The following is a 21653-nucleotide window of genomic DNA, read 5'->3' as shown; positions in this document are numbered from 1 at the left end:
GTAAGTTGCCTGGGTAAAATGTGTATGTGTGTGTGTAAATATACAGAAGACAATGACCTTTATAAACACAACAACCACTCAACGAATAGAAACCACAATACCATTTACAATAGAAGGGAAAAAATTATGAATACACTTACAAAATGTGAAGATGAATTAAGAAATGTTATAATACTACCGAGGGATTAAAAAAAGTTGAATCGATGAAAATTCATAAAGAATGTAACTCTCCCTAAGCAAACTCATAAATCTACTGCAATCTCAGAAAGAATGATAACATGAATTTTGTGTGTGTGCTAAATAAAATGCTTCTAGTTCATAAGGGGAAACATAAATAAATCAAGAAAACTTTGGTGACAAATGATAACAGGCTAACCTTAGCATACAAAACACATAATAAAATCTGCAGGAACAAAAAAGAGATCTCTGTGGCACAGAATTGAAAGAGACCCAGATAAATATGTGAACTTAATACAAGAAAAAATTAAAAATATCAGATCAAGAGGAAGATAAGCATTTCCTAAGTAAATAGTATGGGAAAACTATTCATTTTGGAGTTGCAGGGGGATAAAGTTGAATCCCACACTTCATACAAAAATAGAGCCTAAGAAGATTAAATTGTTTAAAGCATTAAAAATGAAAAATATATAATAACTACAAAATTCGTGGAAAAGCTAGAATGGAGATACTCCCCTAAGTATGGTTTTAAAGAAGCAGCAGCATCAATTAAAGAAAAGATTAATCCATCCACATTAAAAAACAAATTGCTATATGGAAAAAAAGACAAAAAATATAAGTGACAATCTGGGGGAAATTATTTGTAACTAATATCCTTAACACATAAACAGCTTCCACAAATCAATAAGATTAAGTAGTTTTTAAAAGTGGGCAAAATATTAGAACAGAAAGTTCATAGAGAAGGAAATACAAGTGACTCTTTAATTATGAAAGTTACTCATCCTTAATTATTTTAAGAAAAATACAAATTAAAACAAAATGGCACTTTTTTCACTTATTAGACTAGCAACAATGAAGAAGTTTGCACTAGGGATGTAGCCTAAGCTACCTAGTATATGGGAGGCCTCATGTTTGAGCCTCAGCACCACAAAACCTGCGCGCGCACACACACGCAAAGAGAAGTCCTACAACAACATGTTGACAAGGACCTCGAAAAATACCTTCAAATATAATCAGTCATAGTAGTGAAAAGTGGTACAATCTCCATGGGGAACAATTAGCACATATCCTCCAAAATTTTAAATATCTACATGTGTTGGCTCAACAATTTCATTTCTAGTCATATAACCCAAAGATAAACTCACACATGTGAGATGACATGTATGCAAACTATTTATCTTAGTATTATTTAATTGAGAAAAAATGAAAAAACTTAAATATTCATCACCAGGAAACAAACTAATAATTATTATCTCCCTAGACTATATGCTACAGTATGGCCTTTAAAAAGAATGTGACAACTTTAATTTTACCAATATAGCATATCCAAACCCATTGGTAAATGAAAAAAAGCAAAGTATAGAACATGTGTGCAAAAATAAAAGTAGGCAGATAAATGTTGTTTTATATATAAAATACGTTTAATACAGTATATATGTAAGTACTTATATATGATAAAATTGCAATACTATATATAGTTTCACATGTAGACAATATTCACAGTCATATTCGTGTATCAGGAAAATATTTATTGAAAGCCTACAATGCAAAAGACACTGAGAATATTACAGCCAAAAGAAAGGTACAGTTTTCACCTAATGGAATGGAATGTGAATAAAAATCATATATAAATAAATGGATAAATAAGTATAATAATTTCTGACATTGGTTAAAAGCTAAGAGGAAATTAGCCAATATCTCAAAGCAGGATCCTGAATAAAGGACAGTCTTATTTGACGAGCATAATACTCTTAAAACATTGACATCCATGCCAAGGGACAAAAGAGTGGAAAGGGCCTCCTATCTACTGGTCCCCCATTTCCACCACGTCAACCCAACACCTGGCTTGATACACGTATATAATCTGGGTCAGTCCTTGCTCAGCCCCTGACTTTTAAGATTCTCTTAATGGAGAGGCATTAGATTGGGGGTCAGAATAAGCCTCGTTAAATACATCCGAATCTGTATTGATGAATCAATATGTTTATGTGGATCTCAGGATGGTTCAAATACAACTTCAAGAAGTAAATCTAAGGTATTAATCTGGCCCAAACTTCTAAGCTAACAGGAGGATTTTAGTCCACTGGGGAATCCTTGAGCACAGAGAAGTAGCCCAGTGTTCAATGGTATTCTTGTGCCTGGCCTCCCTTCCACATGTCTAGACCCCAAGGGATTCAAACTGCAGAATAATGACAAACTATCATCCCAAAGAAAAGGGAGTTGTTTTCTGAGTTCTTGTCCCCACGTCATTCCCTCTTTCCCTCCCCCAGCCACCACATTTGCTAACTTCTCATACTCTTGTTCCTAAGGCAAGCCAAGCACAAAACCACTATTCTAATTAATAAGCATTCTCCATTTTCACCATTGTTGTCTGAAAATGCAAAAACCTCCCCCTGGGGTGTTTAATTTATACTCTTAAAATAGTTTATTTGCCTTTATAGAGGGGTACAACTCAATCTCGTTTTAGGAGGGCACTCTTTTCCCTTGAGCCATCTCATATAAACTATCATGATGATGCTTGTGTTAGAAATAAATTTAGCCTTATAAAATGTGCTCATTAGACATCCTTTTTATGCCAAGGATGATTCTAAAATATTTTATATACCTTCTCATTGCTTTTACGAGACAGCTACATTAGAGACTGCTCCTCACTTCTGAACCTGCAAAGTGCTTCAAAGTCTAGTTGTATTTTGTATCTGAAATGTGACAGAAGCCTTTTTATGACACACCATACACCTCCAAGTACACAAGAAAATATCCAGAGTTGTTCCTGAAGGGATATTTCCCCTAGAATATTTAGCCTAGGTGACATAAAAATATCCATTTTAATTCCACATGCCCAGAATTGATCTTCCAAAGAAAATATTAAAATGACTCTAAACTCATTCAGAAACTCAAAGATAAACAGAAACAGCTGCTAAATGTCCCACAAGTCAATCTGAGATTCATTTCAATTACCTAACAAAAGGTACCTCAGGTGTAACAGAGCGTTTTCAAGTTAAATTTTATGTCTATTAGATATAAGCCTAGCAGCAAGTATGAATTCCTTCCAGTTGTTACTTCCTTTATGTCTGATGGCATTTTCCTAATTCCCTATTTAATTTTATTTTAACTTTTATAGATAGTTGTAAACTGAGCAAGTTATAACAATTTACAAAGCATTCAGCACCTATGTTAAGGTCAATTTGACTTCCTACTGAAATCTTCTTTTAATATTGAGACTTTTTTCCTAACTTTTTATTTTTCTGTTGCTCTTTTCCCTAACCAAAAAAGAAAAAAGAAAGAAATTTACTCTAATCATTCTAATGCTTCTGACTTTACCAAAACTCCTTCCTCCTTTCCAAATTGTGAGAGTCGCAGTTCTAAATATAATTCCTGCTTTCCACAACACACACACTTTCACAATTGTGCATGTTGTCATATGCCCTGTCCCCTCTTATGGATGTCAATATGTGGCTACATGACCACGACTACAGCCCTCAACATATTGCAAAAAGAAAGTTCGCCCACAGGTAGACCATATTATCCGATCACTGTTACTGAACACATATTATATGCCACCAATAGACTATGTCTTAGTCCTTACAACCACCTTATGAAGTCAATACATTACTTCAACTTTATAGAAAATGAAAAAGGGACTCAGGAGAGAGTGGTCACTTCCCAATTCACAGCTGGTCCACTAGCACCCTATCATAAAAGTATATCCACTTATCTTCAAGATACAATAACTTACAAATGCCAATATGAACTTTTCAAAAAACGTTCACATTCTTTTTATTTTGGTGAAACATCTTCATATGGAATATTGCTTAAAAATTAATCAAAAATAAATAAAATGTTTAATGAATTTCTAAACTGAAGCAAGGAAAACTCTGTGTTTTTTCTTGGTGTTTGTTGCAATGATATTTATCCGAATCGTGTTGGACTGAGGTGCTAACTTCAAAGCTCATTTTCAGCAGTCTTGGACACCCAAACCCTTACTGTTCAAGAAGAAGGTTTTATTTAAAATGTCTGCCTTGTAAAAAGACAAAACCCAATTCATTCCAACTTTGAAGATAGGGGGAAATAGCAAATTGTGCAAGCAAAATGTGAAAAAGTCAGAGAACGGCTAAATCTCTTGAAAGTTTCCAGACCTTAAGAACTTCTAGGAGCCTTCTCTGATTCTCCACCCTCTATGACTCTGATTGCCCACTTAGTTCCCTCCCACAAACACTTCAGGCCACCGACAGCTCTCAAATCTTCCTTTTCTGCTTGGCCACTTGGTGGTTCAAATCTGATGAATCTTGGGAAAGGACGTTGATTCGCCCGTCTTATTATTTTGAATAAACCAACAAGTTATATTGGTTTTCAATTCTATTCTCCACCTCAATCACTGTTTTAAGACTGCTTGATGTTACCCTAAATACGAACACTGCATCTTAAAAGCAGATCTTATGATCAACAGTTCCTCTAAAACTGTCACTACCCTGACATCTAGAAATTTGTTAAACATAAGATAGTTTGGGCAGGATTTTTACATACTGACTTAACAGAGCATTTCTTACATTAAAGCCTTCAAAGTTTGCAGATGCATTTTCTAATTTCTGATTTCTAATTTCCTGACCACCATTTTTACTTACTGATCAGGAAATATCAAAATAAGCTATCACCTCTCCTCTCTCTCTCTCTCTCTCTCTCTCTCTCTCTCCAAGAATAATCTCAAAACCCAGGTTTCTGAGACCAAGACAGAAAAATAGTGTGGGTGGATAAACCACCCCACACCTTCTGTAGATCAAGTCAGACTATAAGATGCAGTTTTTCTTACATCTAGCCCAGAGAATAATAACAGACGTGGCTTTTCTCAGTACTTACGAAAGCTCTTCGGGTTAACAATGTTTTAATTTCTAATTAGATGGTAGCGTCTTTGACTAGCTAGTCCTAAGGCTTTCAGTCTTAGCTTGCTCAAGTCATGCCATTCAGTTAGAAAGTTATTTTCCAATCCCAGAAAATTACTGTTATATACAGTGTCTTATATTTTTAACATCAGCCATTGCTTCATTTTATAATAAGCTACTTGTGACTGGGAAAAAAGTCAAAGTAACTTCTTATTTTGACATTTGTATTGAATAGTCTAGGTATCACAACTTATTTTTTTTATTCTAATTTGTTAAATATGACAGAAGAATGTATTACAATTCGTATTACACACATAGAGCACAATTTTTCATATCTCTGGTTGTATACAAAGTATGTTCACACCATTCCTGTTTTTATACAATGCTTAGGGTAATAATGTCCATCTCATTCCACCATCTTTTTACCCCCTTGCCCCTTCCCCTCTCCTCCCTCCCCTTTACCCTATTCTAGAGTTTGTCTAATCTTCCCATGCTCCCCCTCCCAACCCCACTATGAATCAGCCACCTTATATCAGAGAAAACATTTGGCATTTGGTTTGGGGGGATTGGCTAACTTCACTTAGCATTATATTCTCCAACTCCATCCATTTACCTGCAAATGCCATGATTTTATTCTCTTTTATTGTTGAGTAATATTCCATTGTGTATATATATCACATTTTCTTTATCCATTCATCTACTGAAGGGCATCTAGGTTATTTTTAATAGCAGTCATAAGATGGGTAATCATAAAGCAATTGAGTTGTCTGTAATAAACATTAATTTGTATTAATAAGCCAATAATTCATTCAATCATCCATTCATTCAAAAATACTGAGCACCAACTATTTTAGGCATGACAGTCAGACACAGTGATTCTTATCCTTGTTGTAAACAATGTACACAATAAATAAGTGAGATATCTACTGAGTTAGAAGGTGGTGTGTGCTATGAGAACAGAAGCAAAGAATGGTGATGAGCACTGAGAGTCCAGGGTAAGAAGGTCTTTGGAGCATGAGTGTTCAAAGCTAAGACTTGAAGAGAATGAGGTATTTTGCCATGTGAAGCACTGGAAAAAGAAAATTATAGCAGAGGGAAGAATCAACAAATGCCCTAAGGTAGGAGAGTATCTAGCTTGTGGGAAGAACAGAAAAGAAGCCCAGGATAGCCTGAGTAAAAAGAGAAAGGAGGGAGAGATGAGTAGCGGATGAAGAGAGAGATGGCAATTTGGGAAGTAAATGTATTCATAAATATTTTTTGACAATTTAGATCACTATTTCCATATAGAATAGTATGCTTCATTTACATTGAAAAATGTTCTTTTATTATGCTCCTGACGATCAATTTCTTACTAAAGCTAATTTTATATTCCATGTGACCAGTATAATTGTATGATTCCATTCAATTTAACATTCTTTATGTCTAAATTCCAGTTTGTGGCTGATATTAAAAAGTGGTTTTAAAATAAGGCAAACATTCAATTATTCAGTCAATTTGAGCTACATTATGTTTAAAAACCTCTATGTTCATTCATGGGTAAAATAACATTTCTTTAAAATATTTATGTTGTCAAAAAGAAGACACATTATTTGCAAATGTAAAACATTTCTCTAAGAATTAGATACTTTAAGAATGGCATGACATAGTTTTTTTTTTTTTTTTTTTTGAAGACTATCATCACATCATACTGCCAGGAATGTTTTTTAAAAATATAAACCTGCTTAAAATATAAATATATAAAATGTCTTTCAAAATAAATGTATACTTGATAAATACCACAACAGCTGTGCTTTCTGAGTGAACTATGTTCCCACACTGTTATCTAAACATATCACTTACTGTGTCAGGATGTGGATATTTCTACTGAAATACATACAGTTTCATGAAGAAGAATGAAAAAAATGAAGAAGTGTACGGCGATATCCATGGTAGAGAAATGAAAATAGCTTTTAGGTTTGGAAAGATCAAAATGATACATTTATGGTAAAAAAGCAAGATGGCCTTGGGTTGTATGAAGCAACACTATGTTGGAAAAGCCTAGAAGCCCTCTGTACAAAAGGAGCATACACATAATTAAAACAAGAGGTGATTATACCCAACCACTTAACAAATACTTGAATATTTATTATGTTCTGAGCCCTCCTTAGATACTTGAAGATATAGTAATGAATTAAATAATCACAGAACCTATAATCCAATGAGAGAAAGAAAATACTAAATGAATCATACAAATAAATTACTTAATTATGGTTATTATAATTGCAGCCTCCATTTGAAAGAAACCTTTATAAGTCCAGAACATTGAATCAGTCACACATGATTCCAGTAAAGGATTTCAGGCATACAGTAAGTGCTCACTGCATATTTATTGACTCAATCACAGCACTTCCCACTGAGGGGAATGTGTTCCAAGACACCCAGTAGATGTTGAAACCACAGGTAACACCTATTATTATATGTACTACGTTTTCTTCCTAAATACAAGCATACCTATAATAAGATTTAATCTGTAAGTTAAGCACAATAAGAGATTAACAATAATAAAAATAATAAAATAGAATGATCGTAACACTATGCTAGAATAAAAGTTGTGTGAATGTGCTCTCTCTCTCTCTCTCTCTCTCTCTCTCTCTCTCTCTCTCTCTGGAATTCTCCATTTAATATTTTTAAATTATTGTGGTTGACCATGGGTCACTGCAGCCATGAAAAACAGAACCATGAATAAGGGAGAACTACTAAAATGAAAGATGTAGAAGGAAAGTACAGATGGAATGAGAGCATACAATAGGAGTCCTGACCAAATCAAAGGGCTCAGTTGTAACAGTTAAGCTAAAATCTGGAAAATAAGTAGGAAGTAGGAAAGCATTATGAAAGCAGGAAGGGGGTGAGGGAGGTAGAAATCCCTTTAGAGAGAACATGGCAACAAGCCCTAAGGAGGGGAAATTTGCTCTCTTCTGAGGATTTAAATATAGCTCTGGCCAGGGGAATGAGAGAATAGTGATTGAGAGACAAATAAGACTTTGCAAGACTGGAAAACTTATTGAGGAGTTATAATTTTACCCTAAGACCAATAGAAAACCACTGATGGATTTTAATGAAGGCATAATATGCTCAGATTTATGTTTTTAAGTGATCATAGTGATAGTACAGACAAAAATACATAAATCGGGGTTCTTTCTTGACACTGAATTTAATGTTTAAAAAATCCAGGCAGAAGTATCCTAAATTTGACTTTGCTATTTAAAAAAAAAAAATCTGATAGAAAGAATTTTAAGAATAAGGAGTGGGTTAGTGATAGAAGACATGAATTTTCATTCATTAGAAATGGTGGTAGGCAAAATTCTGAAATGGTCCTTGTCCTACAACTGCCAATAATCTAAATGGAAGTAGATTCTTCCACAGAGGCTCCAGATTCGAACTCAGTCCAGTACACACCTAGACTTCAACCTTGTGAGAATGTAGGTAGAGAATGCAGCTGAGCCCAAATGGGCTTCTGACCAAAGAACCGTAAGATGATAAATGTAAGTTGTTTTAAGCCACTAAATCTATAGTAATCTGTTATGTATCAATGAGAAACTGATACACAGATCTTTAGAAACTATGTTAGAGTGACCCTCTGAAAATAAAGTTTCTGTGCGTCTATTAGTTTGCTTTGTCATATCTTTAAAAGGAAAGAGTCTTAATCCATTTGAGCAGCTATAACAAAGTGACAAAGACTGAGTTACTTATAAATGGCAGAAATTTATTTCTTCCAGTTGTGGGCACCGGGATTCTGAAATTAGAATGCCAAAATGGTTGGGTTCCGGTGAGAATTCTCTACCAGATTGCAAAAGGCCACCTTCTCATCATATCCTCTCATGGAAAAACACTAAACCCATTCATAAGGGCTTCACCCTCACGACTTAATTATCTCCTGAAGGCCCCACTTCCTAATACCATCACATTGAATGTTAGGATTGCACCATAGCAGTTTGGCAGGGGACACAAACAAGTCCATAACAAAAGGTAATGATGACTTATTTAACTTTCTCATGTGGCAGATCTCACTCTGACAAACTCTCTCAGAAGAAGCATTTAGTTCACTTCTGTCCACTTTATATGTGTTCCATAAGACCTCAGGAACCCCAAAATAGAAAAAGGACGAAAATAGAAGGCATTATTCTAGGCTTTGGTTCCACATTTTGCCCTCACATGTCATGATCCCTTAATCCTACAGGAAAGATTGACCACCTCCACAAATGGAACCAATATGGTCACCTTTTTATAAAAATAAAAGGCTATGCTAACAAATTACTATCTCCTAATGTGGATGATAAGAGGGCTTCTTTGCCTTTATATTTATTCATCTTTGAACAATAAAAACGGACATTTGATTAAACACAATACTACCTAACATTCTCAGCCTTCCTGTATATCTCCCCTTCATTCTGTCTTAAGTACTTTCAAATTCTCTTTAAAATGCAAAACTAATAATCTCTCAAATAATCATAGTTCTTACAACAGATTAAAAATGTCAGAAGAAACTAAAATAAAAGGATTATCAGTTACAATGGACTTAGTGCTGCAACAACCCCAAATCTTAACATAACCTGGTAAATTTTCTCTATTACTTCTGTTACAATCTGGTGCAGAATTGGAGGACAAGTGTTATGGGTCAGCCTGCTCAAAAAACGTACCAAGTCCATTTTGTCTGAATTGGAGAGTCTTTAGTTAGCCAGCCAGCCAGCGACTGTCTCTGCAAGGAACAGCCCCAACTCTGAGCATTTCAGGGTCTTTAAAGGCAAAAACCACATCCAGATTGATGTATCTGTAAGCAAGCAGGGATATAGAGGCTGAACTGAGCAGTTAGGGAAACAATGCAATGGGTACATTGGTATCCCATGGGACTTTCCAGGTTGGCCTAGCAGCAAGCAAGCAGAAGGGAAGTGGGTCAAAATGACCCTAGTTGAGTACAAGTTAGAGAATGGTTACTAATGTCTAGACAACCAGTGTCTGACAGGTTACATTGCCCAAGAAAAATAGAAACCAAAGAGAGAACAATTTTGCATTGTATAAGAATTGCCATTTTGTGTTGCCAAACATGCTAAGCTAAGCAACTATTGATAGGTACAGAGGTGGAGTGTTCCCATGGGAGAAGCATTTCTTATATGACATGGAGTCTCAGAGTAAAATGGAGTATGTTTGGTCATTGCCCATATAGCCTGGCCCATAACACAAGGAGTAGGCACTGCTCTCTGCAATTTTTCAGGAACCCAGACCCTGTCCATTTAATGACTCCACCATTTCCCAGGGCCTGAAGTCCTCTCTTGATCTTCTCCAATTGATAAGACTCTGAGGGAAAAAATAAATTAAGAAGATGATAGAGAAGGAAGTTCACTCATAATTTCTTGGTCCCAGAGTGTCACACATCACTTCCATTCACATTCAAATCACATGGGTCATCTAAATACAAAGAAATTATATGTTGGCAGTTTGCCTAGGAAGAAATGAGCATAGAAATTGGAGAGTCCCAGCCCTGTATCTCCTGGTAAGATGAAATGTGTAGGGGATCCAAACACATTGGTTATCTCTTAGCAGTTCGCCTTTATCTTGGATTTGAAAATATACAGTTCTGATTACGATTGCTGCATAACACAGTACCCAGAAAATTTACTACACCAATCAATCATTTTATTTATGGATTCTGTGGGTACCAAATTCAAAACAAGCACAAGTTTCTATACCATAATATATGGAGTCTCACCTGGGTGACTCAACAGTTATATGCAAGAGTCATTTAGAGAACTCTTTGGTTCATGTATCTGACAGTTGATGGTGGCCATCATTGAAAACTCAGCTGAGCTGCTGACCTAAGAATCTACACATAGAACCTCATTGGTCTTGGACGTCTTCAAACTAAGGTTAGGTAATTTAAGGAGTCGGATTTTTTACATGGCAGCTCAGAGTGCCAAAAATGAGTGCCCCAGAAAGTGAGTACAAGTTGCATTGCCTTTAACATAGCCTGTGGCATAGTCTCAGACACTTGTGCTGTACTCTACAGGTTTAAAAATCCACATGTCTACTCAAAGAGAGAGGCCCTAGATCCACATCTCAGTCAGAGGCTACCAAAGTCAATTAGAAGAAGAGCATGTGCAATAGGAGATACTGTGGCATTCAATTTTGGAAAATATAATCTCCCACATATATAATTTTAGAATCACTGAATATCAGCATTTTGAAGTACTTTCTACCTTATAGAAGAAGGTCAATGAAATTATGACCCACTGCCTATTTTTATAAACAAAGTTTTATACATATTACCAAGTTCGAAAGGTTGCAAAAGAGACCCTCTGACCTATAAAGGCAAAAGTATTTACAATGTGGCCCTTTACAGACAAGTTTACTGACTCTGTGGGTAAAATATTGATTATGCATAGGGGTACTAGAGTTAGACCACTAAATTTCAAATCTCAGTTCTGGAGGCCACTAGTTATGTAGTTTTGAACAAGATACTATCTTCTCTAGACTGCCATTTTCCTGTTTATATAATTGGAGAAACAATAGTCTATCATTGAGTTGTGAGCCTAACATTTTCATCAAATAATCCATGAAAATGGTACAGATATATTCATAAATGTTAATTCTTGCTATTAGAATTACCTTAAAATATCAGCTGGATTAACTATCCATCTACTATCCATCAACTCTGCCATCTACTGCAGATTTCAACAAATCTAGGACACAGGAAGCCCATTTCATCTTTAATAATCATGTTCTATTAGGAATGTCTTCCTCCCACTAGGTTGAAATCTATCCTCTTGTAGTTCTATGCTATCAATCCTGGTACTATCTCCTTGGGGGTTCTATAAAATATCTCATACAAATACTAGGTTTTTCAAATATTTGAAGAGTTTCCCTGAATTTTATCAGGACTATTCACCTCATTTTCTTATAAGAATAATTAAAATCATTAAGCAATGAAATTATTAAAACAATATTCAGTTGCTTTAATTGAGTTGAGGACTACTCATGGTATTAATTTCTATTTGATGAGATATTTATTAGTCATTGAGATCAAGACATCAGAAATGCATGTGGATGATATAGAGTTGGTAGGATCCACAAACATTCTAAACTATAGAATCAACAACTGGAAAGATATCAAGAGAATGGAGTTATATAAGATTTAAAATAAAAAGGGCAAATATAGCAAGATGTTCCAGGATCTAAAATATCCACTGTTCCACAGAAGGAGAGGTTTGAAAAAAAAACTAAGTAGCACAAAATACATATCACCAGTGTACTATGGATAGTTTAGGGCTCGAGGGCCCAGATCTATCTGTAGGCCTGAAATCTTCTGCTGATTTCCAGGTAAATTTTAAGTATACTTGATGTGGGGATTAAACCCTGGGCTTTATGCATGCTAGGTGTGTGCTTTACCACTAAACAACATCCAAGTCCTAATTTTATATACCTTTATAAAAGGGAATAACCAAAGTGGGTAAAAACGTGCAAGATAAAGGATTTAAAAGAGCTTTAGAGTGGGGTACAGTAGCATGCACCTCTAGTACTAACGACCTGAAAGAGTATTTTTTTTTAATAATTTCATTGCTTTTCCTTAGATTTCCAGTTACCATATCACTACTTATTCAATCATTCTCTTTTTTTCTGGTTCATATTAGTTATATATAACATTAGGATTCATTCTGACATGTTTATAAATGCATGGAATATATAATTTGCTCAAATTTAGTCTCTGGTACTTATCCTTACCTCTCTTTCCTCCCTTCCCCTGTTCCCTTTCCTCTACTCTGCTGATCTTTCTATTTATTTACAATTTTTTTTGTAAAATTAGTATCTTGTGAATATACATAATTCAACCAATTTTCTCCTGAGGTAGCAATCCTCTTAGAGAAGTTGGAAAGAAATTTAAGTGATAACATAAACATTTCTCTTTATCTTTTTCAGGATTACACTTTAAAACAAGCTATATGTAGTATAGCTTGATATCAGATTGATACATAAATTTAATCAGTTAATATATTTCTCTCTTTTTTTTTAAATGAGGTCTCACTATATAACCCAGGTTGGTCTTGAACTCATGAGTTCAACAGATAGTAGCTAGTACTTCAGATGCATGCTACTGCCCTCCACTCTAAAGCTCTTTTAAGTCTTTTTTTTCTTGCAATGAAAATTGCTAAAAATATAGCCTGTGTAAAAGCCTAGATTTGTGTTTTGATAATTATCCCTTTTATAGCACCTAGTCTGTTATGTAGAACCTGATAATATGTGTGTGTATTCATAGCAAAATATGACCAATTAGCTTTTGTTACTATATATAAATATGGCATCTTAACACATACCTTGACTTCAATATTTTCTGAATCACCATTACTAGCCAATGATTATCTGTACCTTAAAAAAGATTAGTGGTGGTTAGAAATAAGAATGTGATAAGGATATTTAACACTGCTGTTTCAGAAACTAGATTTAACTTAAAGCATGAATGTGTTTGGGTTTCTTAACTCACTCATCTATTTTAAAAATTCCACTTTTTATATTTTAAGTTTTTGGACTGAAACTTTAATTCATATCTTCATATGATTTATATCTTCATATGATTTCACAATCAGATTATCTTAACAAATATCTATATAAATAAGATGTCAAAGCATTAAGTGCTGGTTCAATACAATATTTGTGATAAAATTCTACCGGAATTTTTTTAAAAGCCAACATATTGTATACGGAAATAATATTTTACTGAACAAGTATTTTGGTTCTATGCTTTTATGAACCTAGTTTCCTAAAATATGGGTTTTTCAATAAATGGCTGACAAGGTTGGGGGGAGAAAAGAACACTTGTACATTGTTGGTGGGGGACTGTACAACCACTCGGCCAGTATAACCAATCTGGAAAGAAGCATGGAGATTCCTCAAAAAACTAGGGATGAGACTACCATAAGACCCAGTTATCCCACTCCTTGGTATTTTCCCAAAAGATCCAAAATCAGCATACTATAGCAATACAGCCACCTCAATATTTATAGCAGTAAAATTCACAATAGCTAAATTATGGAATCAACCCAGATTTAGAAATTGGGTTTAGAAATGGATTAAGAAATTGTGAGATACACACACACACACACACACACACACACACACACACACACACACACAATGAAGTGCTACTAAGCCATAAAAAAGGATGAAATTATAGCATTTGCAGGTAAACAGATGGAAATGGAGAATATCGTGCTAGGTGAATTTAGCCAAACTCAGAAACTCAAAGGTTGAATACTTTCTCTCATGTGTGGATACTAAAGTAAAATAAAGAAAAAGGAGGGGAGGATAACATTACATAAAGGGCCAATCCAATACAAATTAATAGAAAGCAAAATGAAATCTAATAGAGTAGAGGAAGTAGAAGGGAGGGGAGAGGACTGGAGGGAGAAGGGAATGGAAAATCCAGGTCATGAACTGAAATTGATTTCCATGCATGCACGAATTTGTCAGGAAAAACCCAACTACTATAACTATAAAACTCTAATTTTTTATTTTTAAAAGTGTTTTCTTGGTTAGCCACTTAAAACAGAAATTATTCATTGATCAACTTTAAGAGAGTTTTAAGCTCTTGTATGAATCCTGTTAATAATTCCTTTATGAATTATTATGTTGAATTATCCTTTTTGAAATTCACTGTTCTCTTTTGTTGTACTTTCCCCTCTTTAGGTTTGGATGTGTGGAGGAGAAATGTTTGATGTTCCCTGTTCTAGAGTTGGTCATATCTACAGGAAGTATGTCCCTTACAAAGTTCCATCTGGGACCAGCCTGGCAAGAGTGAGTAACTGGGCATCAGATCAGGCTGGGCTTCAGAAGGGCTTTCTGCAGGGAAAGTAGTCAGCTTCACTTGTGGTGTAATCTAAGGCACAGACTGACAGTAACTTCAGATATAGAGAGTTACTGTGTTTCTCAGAGTTTTATTTTCATTGCTTAAGGAAGTATTACCTGTTGTGCTAATTCTTGTTATTAATTGCTTCAGAGCATCTTTGCATGTGTTATATTTAATCCTTCTGAGTTTGGTATTTTTATCTTTACTTTGTAGGTGGGAGAGTGGAGGCTTAGTGAGGTATTTGTTCATGCTCACATCAATTGCAAACAGCAGAGTAGCAGCGTAAGTGCAGGTCAACAGAACAAACCACCAGTTCTTTCCCCCACACATGGACACAAATTAGTCAGATGGAGAAAGGATTAAATGGGAGGTGGGGGGAGATGAAGGCCCAAACTCGGGATTCTTCTTATTTGGAAATAGGGTCAACTCTGCCTAAAATTTTACCCCATCCTCAAAATCCCCAAATTGGCCAAGACTAGATTTTGGGGTGTTTGTTTGTTTGTTTGTTTGTTTCAGATGTTGTTTTCAATAAAACCTTTCTCATAGACCAGATGCAAAGATACTTTTCCCTTCTGCCTCTTAGAATGTTTTCATACGTAAATAGAAGGACATAATCACTATCCTGCTCCGAACAGTCCTGACCATTTCTTCATTTTCTTTTTTGCCTTCCTCAGAGTTGGCCCCACTCTCTTAGAGGTCAAATCTAGAAAAAAGGGGGTTACCACTTCTCTTTGCATGATGCTCCCCTTGGAATCAAATCCTAAAATACTCATTTTGGTGCCTTTATTAGCAAGACTGAAATGGATGACTACTTGAGTCTTTTGTATAAAGCTCAGTAAATTCATGTAACAAGCTTTTGAATAACAATAATATCCAACCAATTAATTAGGATTCATTAGAATGTTAATCCCACAAGGGCCGAGATTTTTGTCCATGATATCTGCAGCTATACTCTCAACACCTAAAACACCTAAGTGTTTAGTGAGCACTCAGTTGTTGAAAGAGCTAATTAAAAAAATTAAGGGGAAAATGATCATGAATTTTTTAACGAAACAAATATTTTAAAGAAGCACAATAAAAGTTTCAATTTCAACTAGTCTTCTTGATGACTCCTTATTCCTTTCTGAGATTGTTAAATTAATATAGATTGCATGTATATTCTTTTTTTGCAACATTTAGAGTTCATAGTAATGAGATTACATCATAACAATCTTAAAAGACCCTTATTATTCCTCTCCCCAACCCAAATAATTAACATACTCAAGTAAATAGCTGTAGAAACACACTATTAGAAGGAATAGACCAATCACAAAATTATGAAATGACTAAAGAGCTGCATTTTGGATTAGGAAATATGGTTTAATTTAGTGATACTTGCTGCTATACTCTCAACACCTGGATAGTGTTGAGAATTCACTCACATATTTGTTGAAACAAATAGTTTACTCTTAAATGGTTTTTTCAGTCATAAGACTTAATTCACATGAATCAGAAAACAAGAATTCACAAGAAAGCTAAACATTAAACAATTTTGAGTACACATCACAAATCAGCCATGTGGATATCATAACTAATAGCATTGTTAAATACACTAAAGATAATTATGTCCTGTCATTGATCCACTTTCACTCACTCAAAAGATCCCAGCTTGTGCCCCAGAATGAACCCATCTTTGGCAGGATGGATGCTGGGTTTGTAGTTAAAAAGAGAGTACAAAATCTGGGTGGGGTAAGTTGTACTGATCCGAAAGGGTTTACTTTCAAAAAATAAAATGGTTCATGTATTGTCAAGAGAGAAATGAATTACTCTTTGAAGGAATGTCAAATATAAGGAATCTAGGCCTAGCACATAAAACTTCCAGGAAAAAAAAGTGAGGATTCATTCAAATGAGAAAAGTCCATAATTCTGAATTTTAATCTTTTCCACTTAAATTTTACTTGAGGGCTCATTTTAATTTTTTCCTAAACGGCTAGAGCAATTGGAATGTCATAAATATTGAAGCTTAAATGTCATTCTAAGGAACATTTTATGATTTTTAAGTTTAAAAAGTATATTAAAATGAAAAACAATTCTGATATTTTGTGGGAGAACGTCAACTACCTTGCTGCACCCTACATTATTACTAAATCATCAAAAGTGATGAGAGACTGTGAAGATGCTTGAAATGCAGAGCCACATCTACCCAACAGATATTTTAATCTTTCTAGCTTCATTAGGAAATGGAGAGGAAGCTGGAGACGTGATCCTAAAGGCTTGTTTTAGACCTGTAAAAAGTTCATTTAATTCTTCTAAAAACTGTGCATCTTTCATTCATGTACCTTTGCAAATTGGTGATTCCAGCAGAATTCCAAAACACACAAACACACATACATGCATGCGAATGTGTAAAAGGGCTGTAGCCCTCTAAGCAGGGTACTAGTGTGTGTTATGAAAAATAAATTCAATTCACTATTCAGTACCTTCTATTTATCTAGCATCACCATCTGGTGGGAAGAGACGAAATATCCATATACATAACCATTAGAGTTATTTGGGTTTTTTGGTGCTTAGCTTTTTGAGTTCTTTATATACTAGAGATTAGTGCTCTATCTGATGTGTGAGGGGTAAAAATTTCCTCCCAGGGTGTAGGCTCTCTGTTTACCTCACAGATTGTTTCTTTTGCTGAGAAGAAACTTTTTAGTTGATTCCATCCCATTTATTGATTCTTAGTTTTAATTCTTGTGCTATAGGAATCTTATTAAGGAAGTTGGGGCCTAATTCCACATGATGAAGATTAGGGCCTACTTTTTCCTCTATTAGATGCAGGGTCTCTCCTTTAATTCCTAGGTCCTTGATCCACTTTGAGTTAAGTTTTGTACATGGTGAGAGATAGGGGTTTAATTTCATTTTGTTGCATATAGATTTTCAGTTTTCTCAGCATCATCTGTTGAAGAGGCTATCTTTTCTCCAATGCATGTTTTTGGCACCTTTGTCTAATATAAGATAATTGTAATTTTGTGGGTTAGTCTCTGTGTCCTCTATTCTGTACCATTGGTCTACCAGTCTGTTTTTGTGCAAATACCATGCTGGTTTTTTTTTCACTGTTGCTCTGTAGTATAGTTTAAGGACTGGTACAGTGATGCTACCTGCTTCACTCTTCCTGCTAAGGATTGCTTTAGCTATCTATTCTGGGTCTCTTATTTTTCCAGATGAATTTCATGATTGCTTTTTCTATTTCTATGAGGAATGCCATTAGGATTTTGATCGGAATTGCATTAAATCTGTATAGTGCTTTTGGTAGTATAGTCATTTTGATAATATTGATTCTGCCTATCCAAGAACAAGGTAGATCTTTCCATCTTCTAAGGTCTTCTTTGATTTCTTTCTTTAGGGTTCTGTAGTTTTCATTGTGCAGATCTTTCACCTCTTTCGTTAAGTTGATTCCTAAGTATCTTTTTTTATTTTTATTTTTTAGGTTATTGTAAATGGAGTAGTTTTCCTCATTTCCTTCTCAGAGGATTTGTCATTGATATACAGAAATGCCTTTGTATCCAAAGTACATGTATGAAGACACAAATTGGTGTCAATACACTTTATATACAACCAGAGATATGAAAAACTGTGCTGTGTATGTGTAATTCTAAGTGACAGATCTGGGGACACAGGCATAGACTTTCTGCCTAGTATTCTGATAACCTGAAAGACCTTTGCCAGATTTTCTTTGGCTTAAATTTTCATTTCTGAAAACAGAAAAATGCTTATTGTGTCAGGTACTAAATAGGCTCTGGAAGTTTAAATGAGGAACAGACTGAACATACATCTTTCTTTCTCTCTGATAGTCCTGATCATGACAGATACAGTCCACACAGTTCAGCAATCCATATGCCAGAATACCATGAGGACGAGAGAAAAGCTAAATGAAACAATCAGATTTATTATGGAATGACACCTATGTCTTATATGGTTCACTTATATGCAAACTGGCTCATATAGATTATCAATGGAACTATAACTTAATAGAAGAGGAAGCCCGGTGCGGTGGCATACGCCTATAAACCCAGCAGCTTGGGAGGGAGGCTGAAGCAGGAGGATCACAAGTTCAAAGCCAGCCTCAGCAAAAGCGAGATGCTAAGCAACTCAGAGAGACCCTGTTTCTAAATAAAATACAAAATAGGGCTGGCATGTGGCTTGGTGGTCAAATGCCCCAAGTTAAAAAAAAAAAAAAGAAGAGGAAGTATTTGCCACAAACGGCATATAGTATTATTTTTTTATATAGGAATACTTGTTTTATATTGACAGATTATGCTTAGTGATCTTACAGCCTACACTAATTCACAGACAGGTTTTAAATGCTTTTGACTCTCTGTATCTACTTAAGGTTTCTTAACTGAATAGAATGACCCATGAAGATTTCCTATGGTCATTGTACTTTGTGGGTACAAAGGCTAAATCCAAGGCCTGAGGGAGAACGGTTGCTTTGCTCTGACAGCTGTGAAATGACTTCTTAATACACTTCCCAAGATGCCTTTCTTCCAGGGCCATTTCTCTAGCAACACCCAACTCTGCTGACTTCGTAGATCATCTCAGACTCCTGAAATTGATGGGAATAGGGAGAGGGATAAAGGGGAGGAGGAGTGCTCAGTATACAAGCCAGACCACCCCAAGCCAATTAATGAAACCTTCTTTGTTGACCATGGTGTCAGTGATCCCAGTCTGAAATAGCTGAAATGGAAAAATACCATATCTAACATATGAAGCTCTCCTTTGTTTATGGCAGAAAAATATATAGGTTAAGGAAAAGCATTAACAAGACCAAAATGACTAGTTTGATATCGGATAATGAAATCACCAACAAGGCTATAAAGTATGGTGATGAATGGGAAAGCTACACTCCACAAATTGACCTTTCTCCCCTGATGACTGTGAATCAGTTTACTCCCATAAAGCTGCCCAGCAAATAAGAGCTGTAGCATGACAAACTTAGTCATCAAGAGCAGCCAGCACTTCTTTCTATTGCTCTTAAAACTATAGGGTTCAGATGCTTTATTTGAAACTATCATTGAGTTCAGGGACATGGTGGCCTAACATGGGCTTTCTCTTGGAAAGCAAGAATGACAAATTCTTCCCCAAAGACTCAGCCTGCATAAATGGCTAAGACTTCAGTGCAGAAGCAATCCCTCTGAAAACAATAACCATCTCTAATTCTTCCTTACAATATAACAAAAAAGGGCCATAATGCTATATCCAACACTTGTGGCAAGAACTAAAGATGATTCACATACTGCAATCACATCTTTGCTTCTCGTCCCTTTTGGCCGTAATATAAAAATAGAATATCTTCTACTAAAATAATGTAGCATTTCCATTTAGGTGAAGCATTTATTGAAGAAGTTCAAGCAACTTCCAAAATAGTATTTCATTACTCTCCATGTTCTCCTCCAGAAAAATAAACCATAAATTTATTATATGAAAATAATGATTCAATAAATCGTTAAGATAGGATGACCCCATTGTGATGAAGATAAATATCATATCTAACCTCCAAGGAGGCTCACTCAGGCTGTAGAAATTCTGTCCATAAGTATTTATCAAGTGTCTACTATGTGCCAGGCAGAAATGCATACGACATACCCTGTGTCCTAAGCCAATAGCATTGAGCTTTTCCAATTAGATTAAGTGCTTCTTTCGTAAAGTAATGGCACCTCAGCTTAGGATACCCACACACTGTAGAAAATTTTCTGGCAGGAAATGCTGATGGAGCACGCATATTCACACTTTCATCGTATTGCCTCTTGAACACAGGGCTATTTTAAGTTTATGTTATAGGCAATGAGAACAAGGCAGTGTAATTATTCCATTTGCCAGGGAAAATGGTAAAATCTGAAACACAAATTTATTTACCACTACTTGACTCTCATTTGTTCCCTTAATTCCTAACCTAGAGGTATCAGAACTTTCTATTAAGTATCTGTCTATTCTGTTCATTTCCTTAACAAATAAAAATAGAATAACACAATGTCTTTTAAATATTTTAAATAATCTGGAGGTAAAGCATAGAGTTTTTGTACCATACACAGACACTAAGAAAAGAAAGTAAAACAGTGAATGATTTGCAGGTATAGTCTTCTGCCATTTCATATACTGTGAAAAAATATATGAGGTTAAGACATTGTTTTAAAACTTCATTTCCTACAAAAACCTCTCAAAACTATTCTTTGGTTTCATTTTTTCCTATTTACTTGCTCTACATATTTTTTCCCCAAAAGCTCCCACAGATGCTGTGTTCTCACCAACATTAAGGCATTTAGCTCAACTTAATTGTCTCAGATATTCCTTGGTGCTTTCCCAAGTTTCAGTTCAGCTATGACTTGTGAATCAATTATTTGATGCTCTCTACTGTGCAAAATGGAGCATATAATTGAATGAGGCAGTCCCCTAGCTGTGGGGAAAAGATTCAGCATTTCTACAGCTATCCTATGAGGACTTACATTTTATATTAGCTTTTGTTTATACCTACTAGAATATTTTATAGAGTAAATATAATACTTAAATGGCAGGCATAGATACTTACATGATAATTGATTGTCATTATTAATCAGTACTTTTACTTTGTCATTCTTAATGAAATTAAAAAGGTATTTATTTTCTATTTCAGATGATCCCTTTTCCAGTTTGATTTGGTTATTCTTCCTCCCATAGAGAGCATTTTGACACGTTATGTTGTTATTTAGCATTTATATAGCTTTCTT

The 21653-nt window shown here is 35.1% G+C and overlaps 1 protein-coding gene across 1 annotated transcript in view; it reads left to right on the top strand.

Moving 5' to 3' along the window:
* The window catches only part of Galntl6 (polypeptide N-acetylgalactosaminyltransferase like 6), a 1116183-nt gene that overhangs the window by 1018941 nt on the left and 75589 nt on the right, over positions 1 to 21653 (top strand). Inside the window, exon 8 of the mRNA XM_071610524.1 lies at positions 14766 to 14873. Coding sequence (XP_071466625.1) covers positions 14766 to 14873 — 108 coding nt within the window. The remainder of the gene's footprint in view (positions 1 to 14765; positions 14874 to 21653) is intronic.

This window comes from Marmota flaviventris, chromosome 3, assembly GCF_047511675.1.
Source record: "Marmota flaviventris isolate mMarFla1 chromosome 3, mMarFla1.hap1, whole genome shotgun sequence".
NCBI classification, from domain to species: Eukaryota; Metazoa; Chordata; class Mammalia; order Rodentia; family Sciuridae; genus Marmota; species Marmota flaviventris.
Note: the sequence above shows the minus strand (reverse complement) of the source record. Positions and strands in the feature narration are given on the sequence as shown.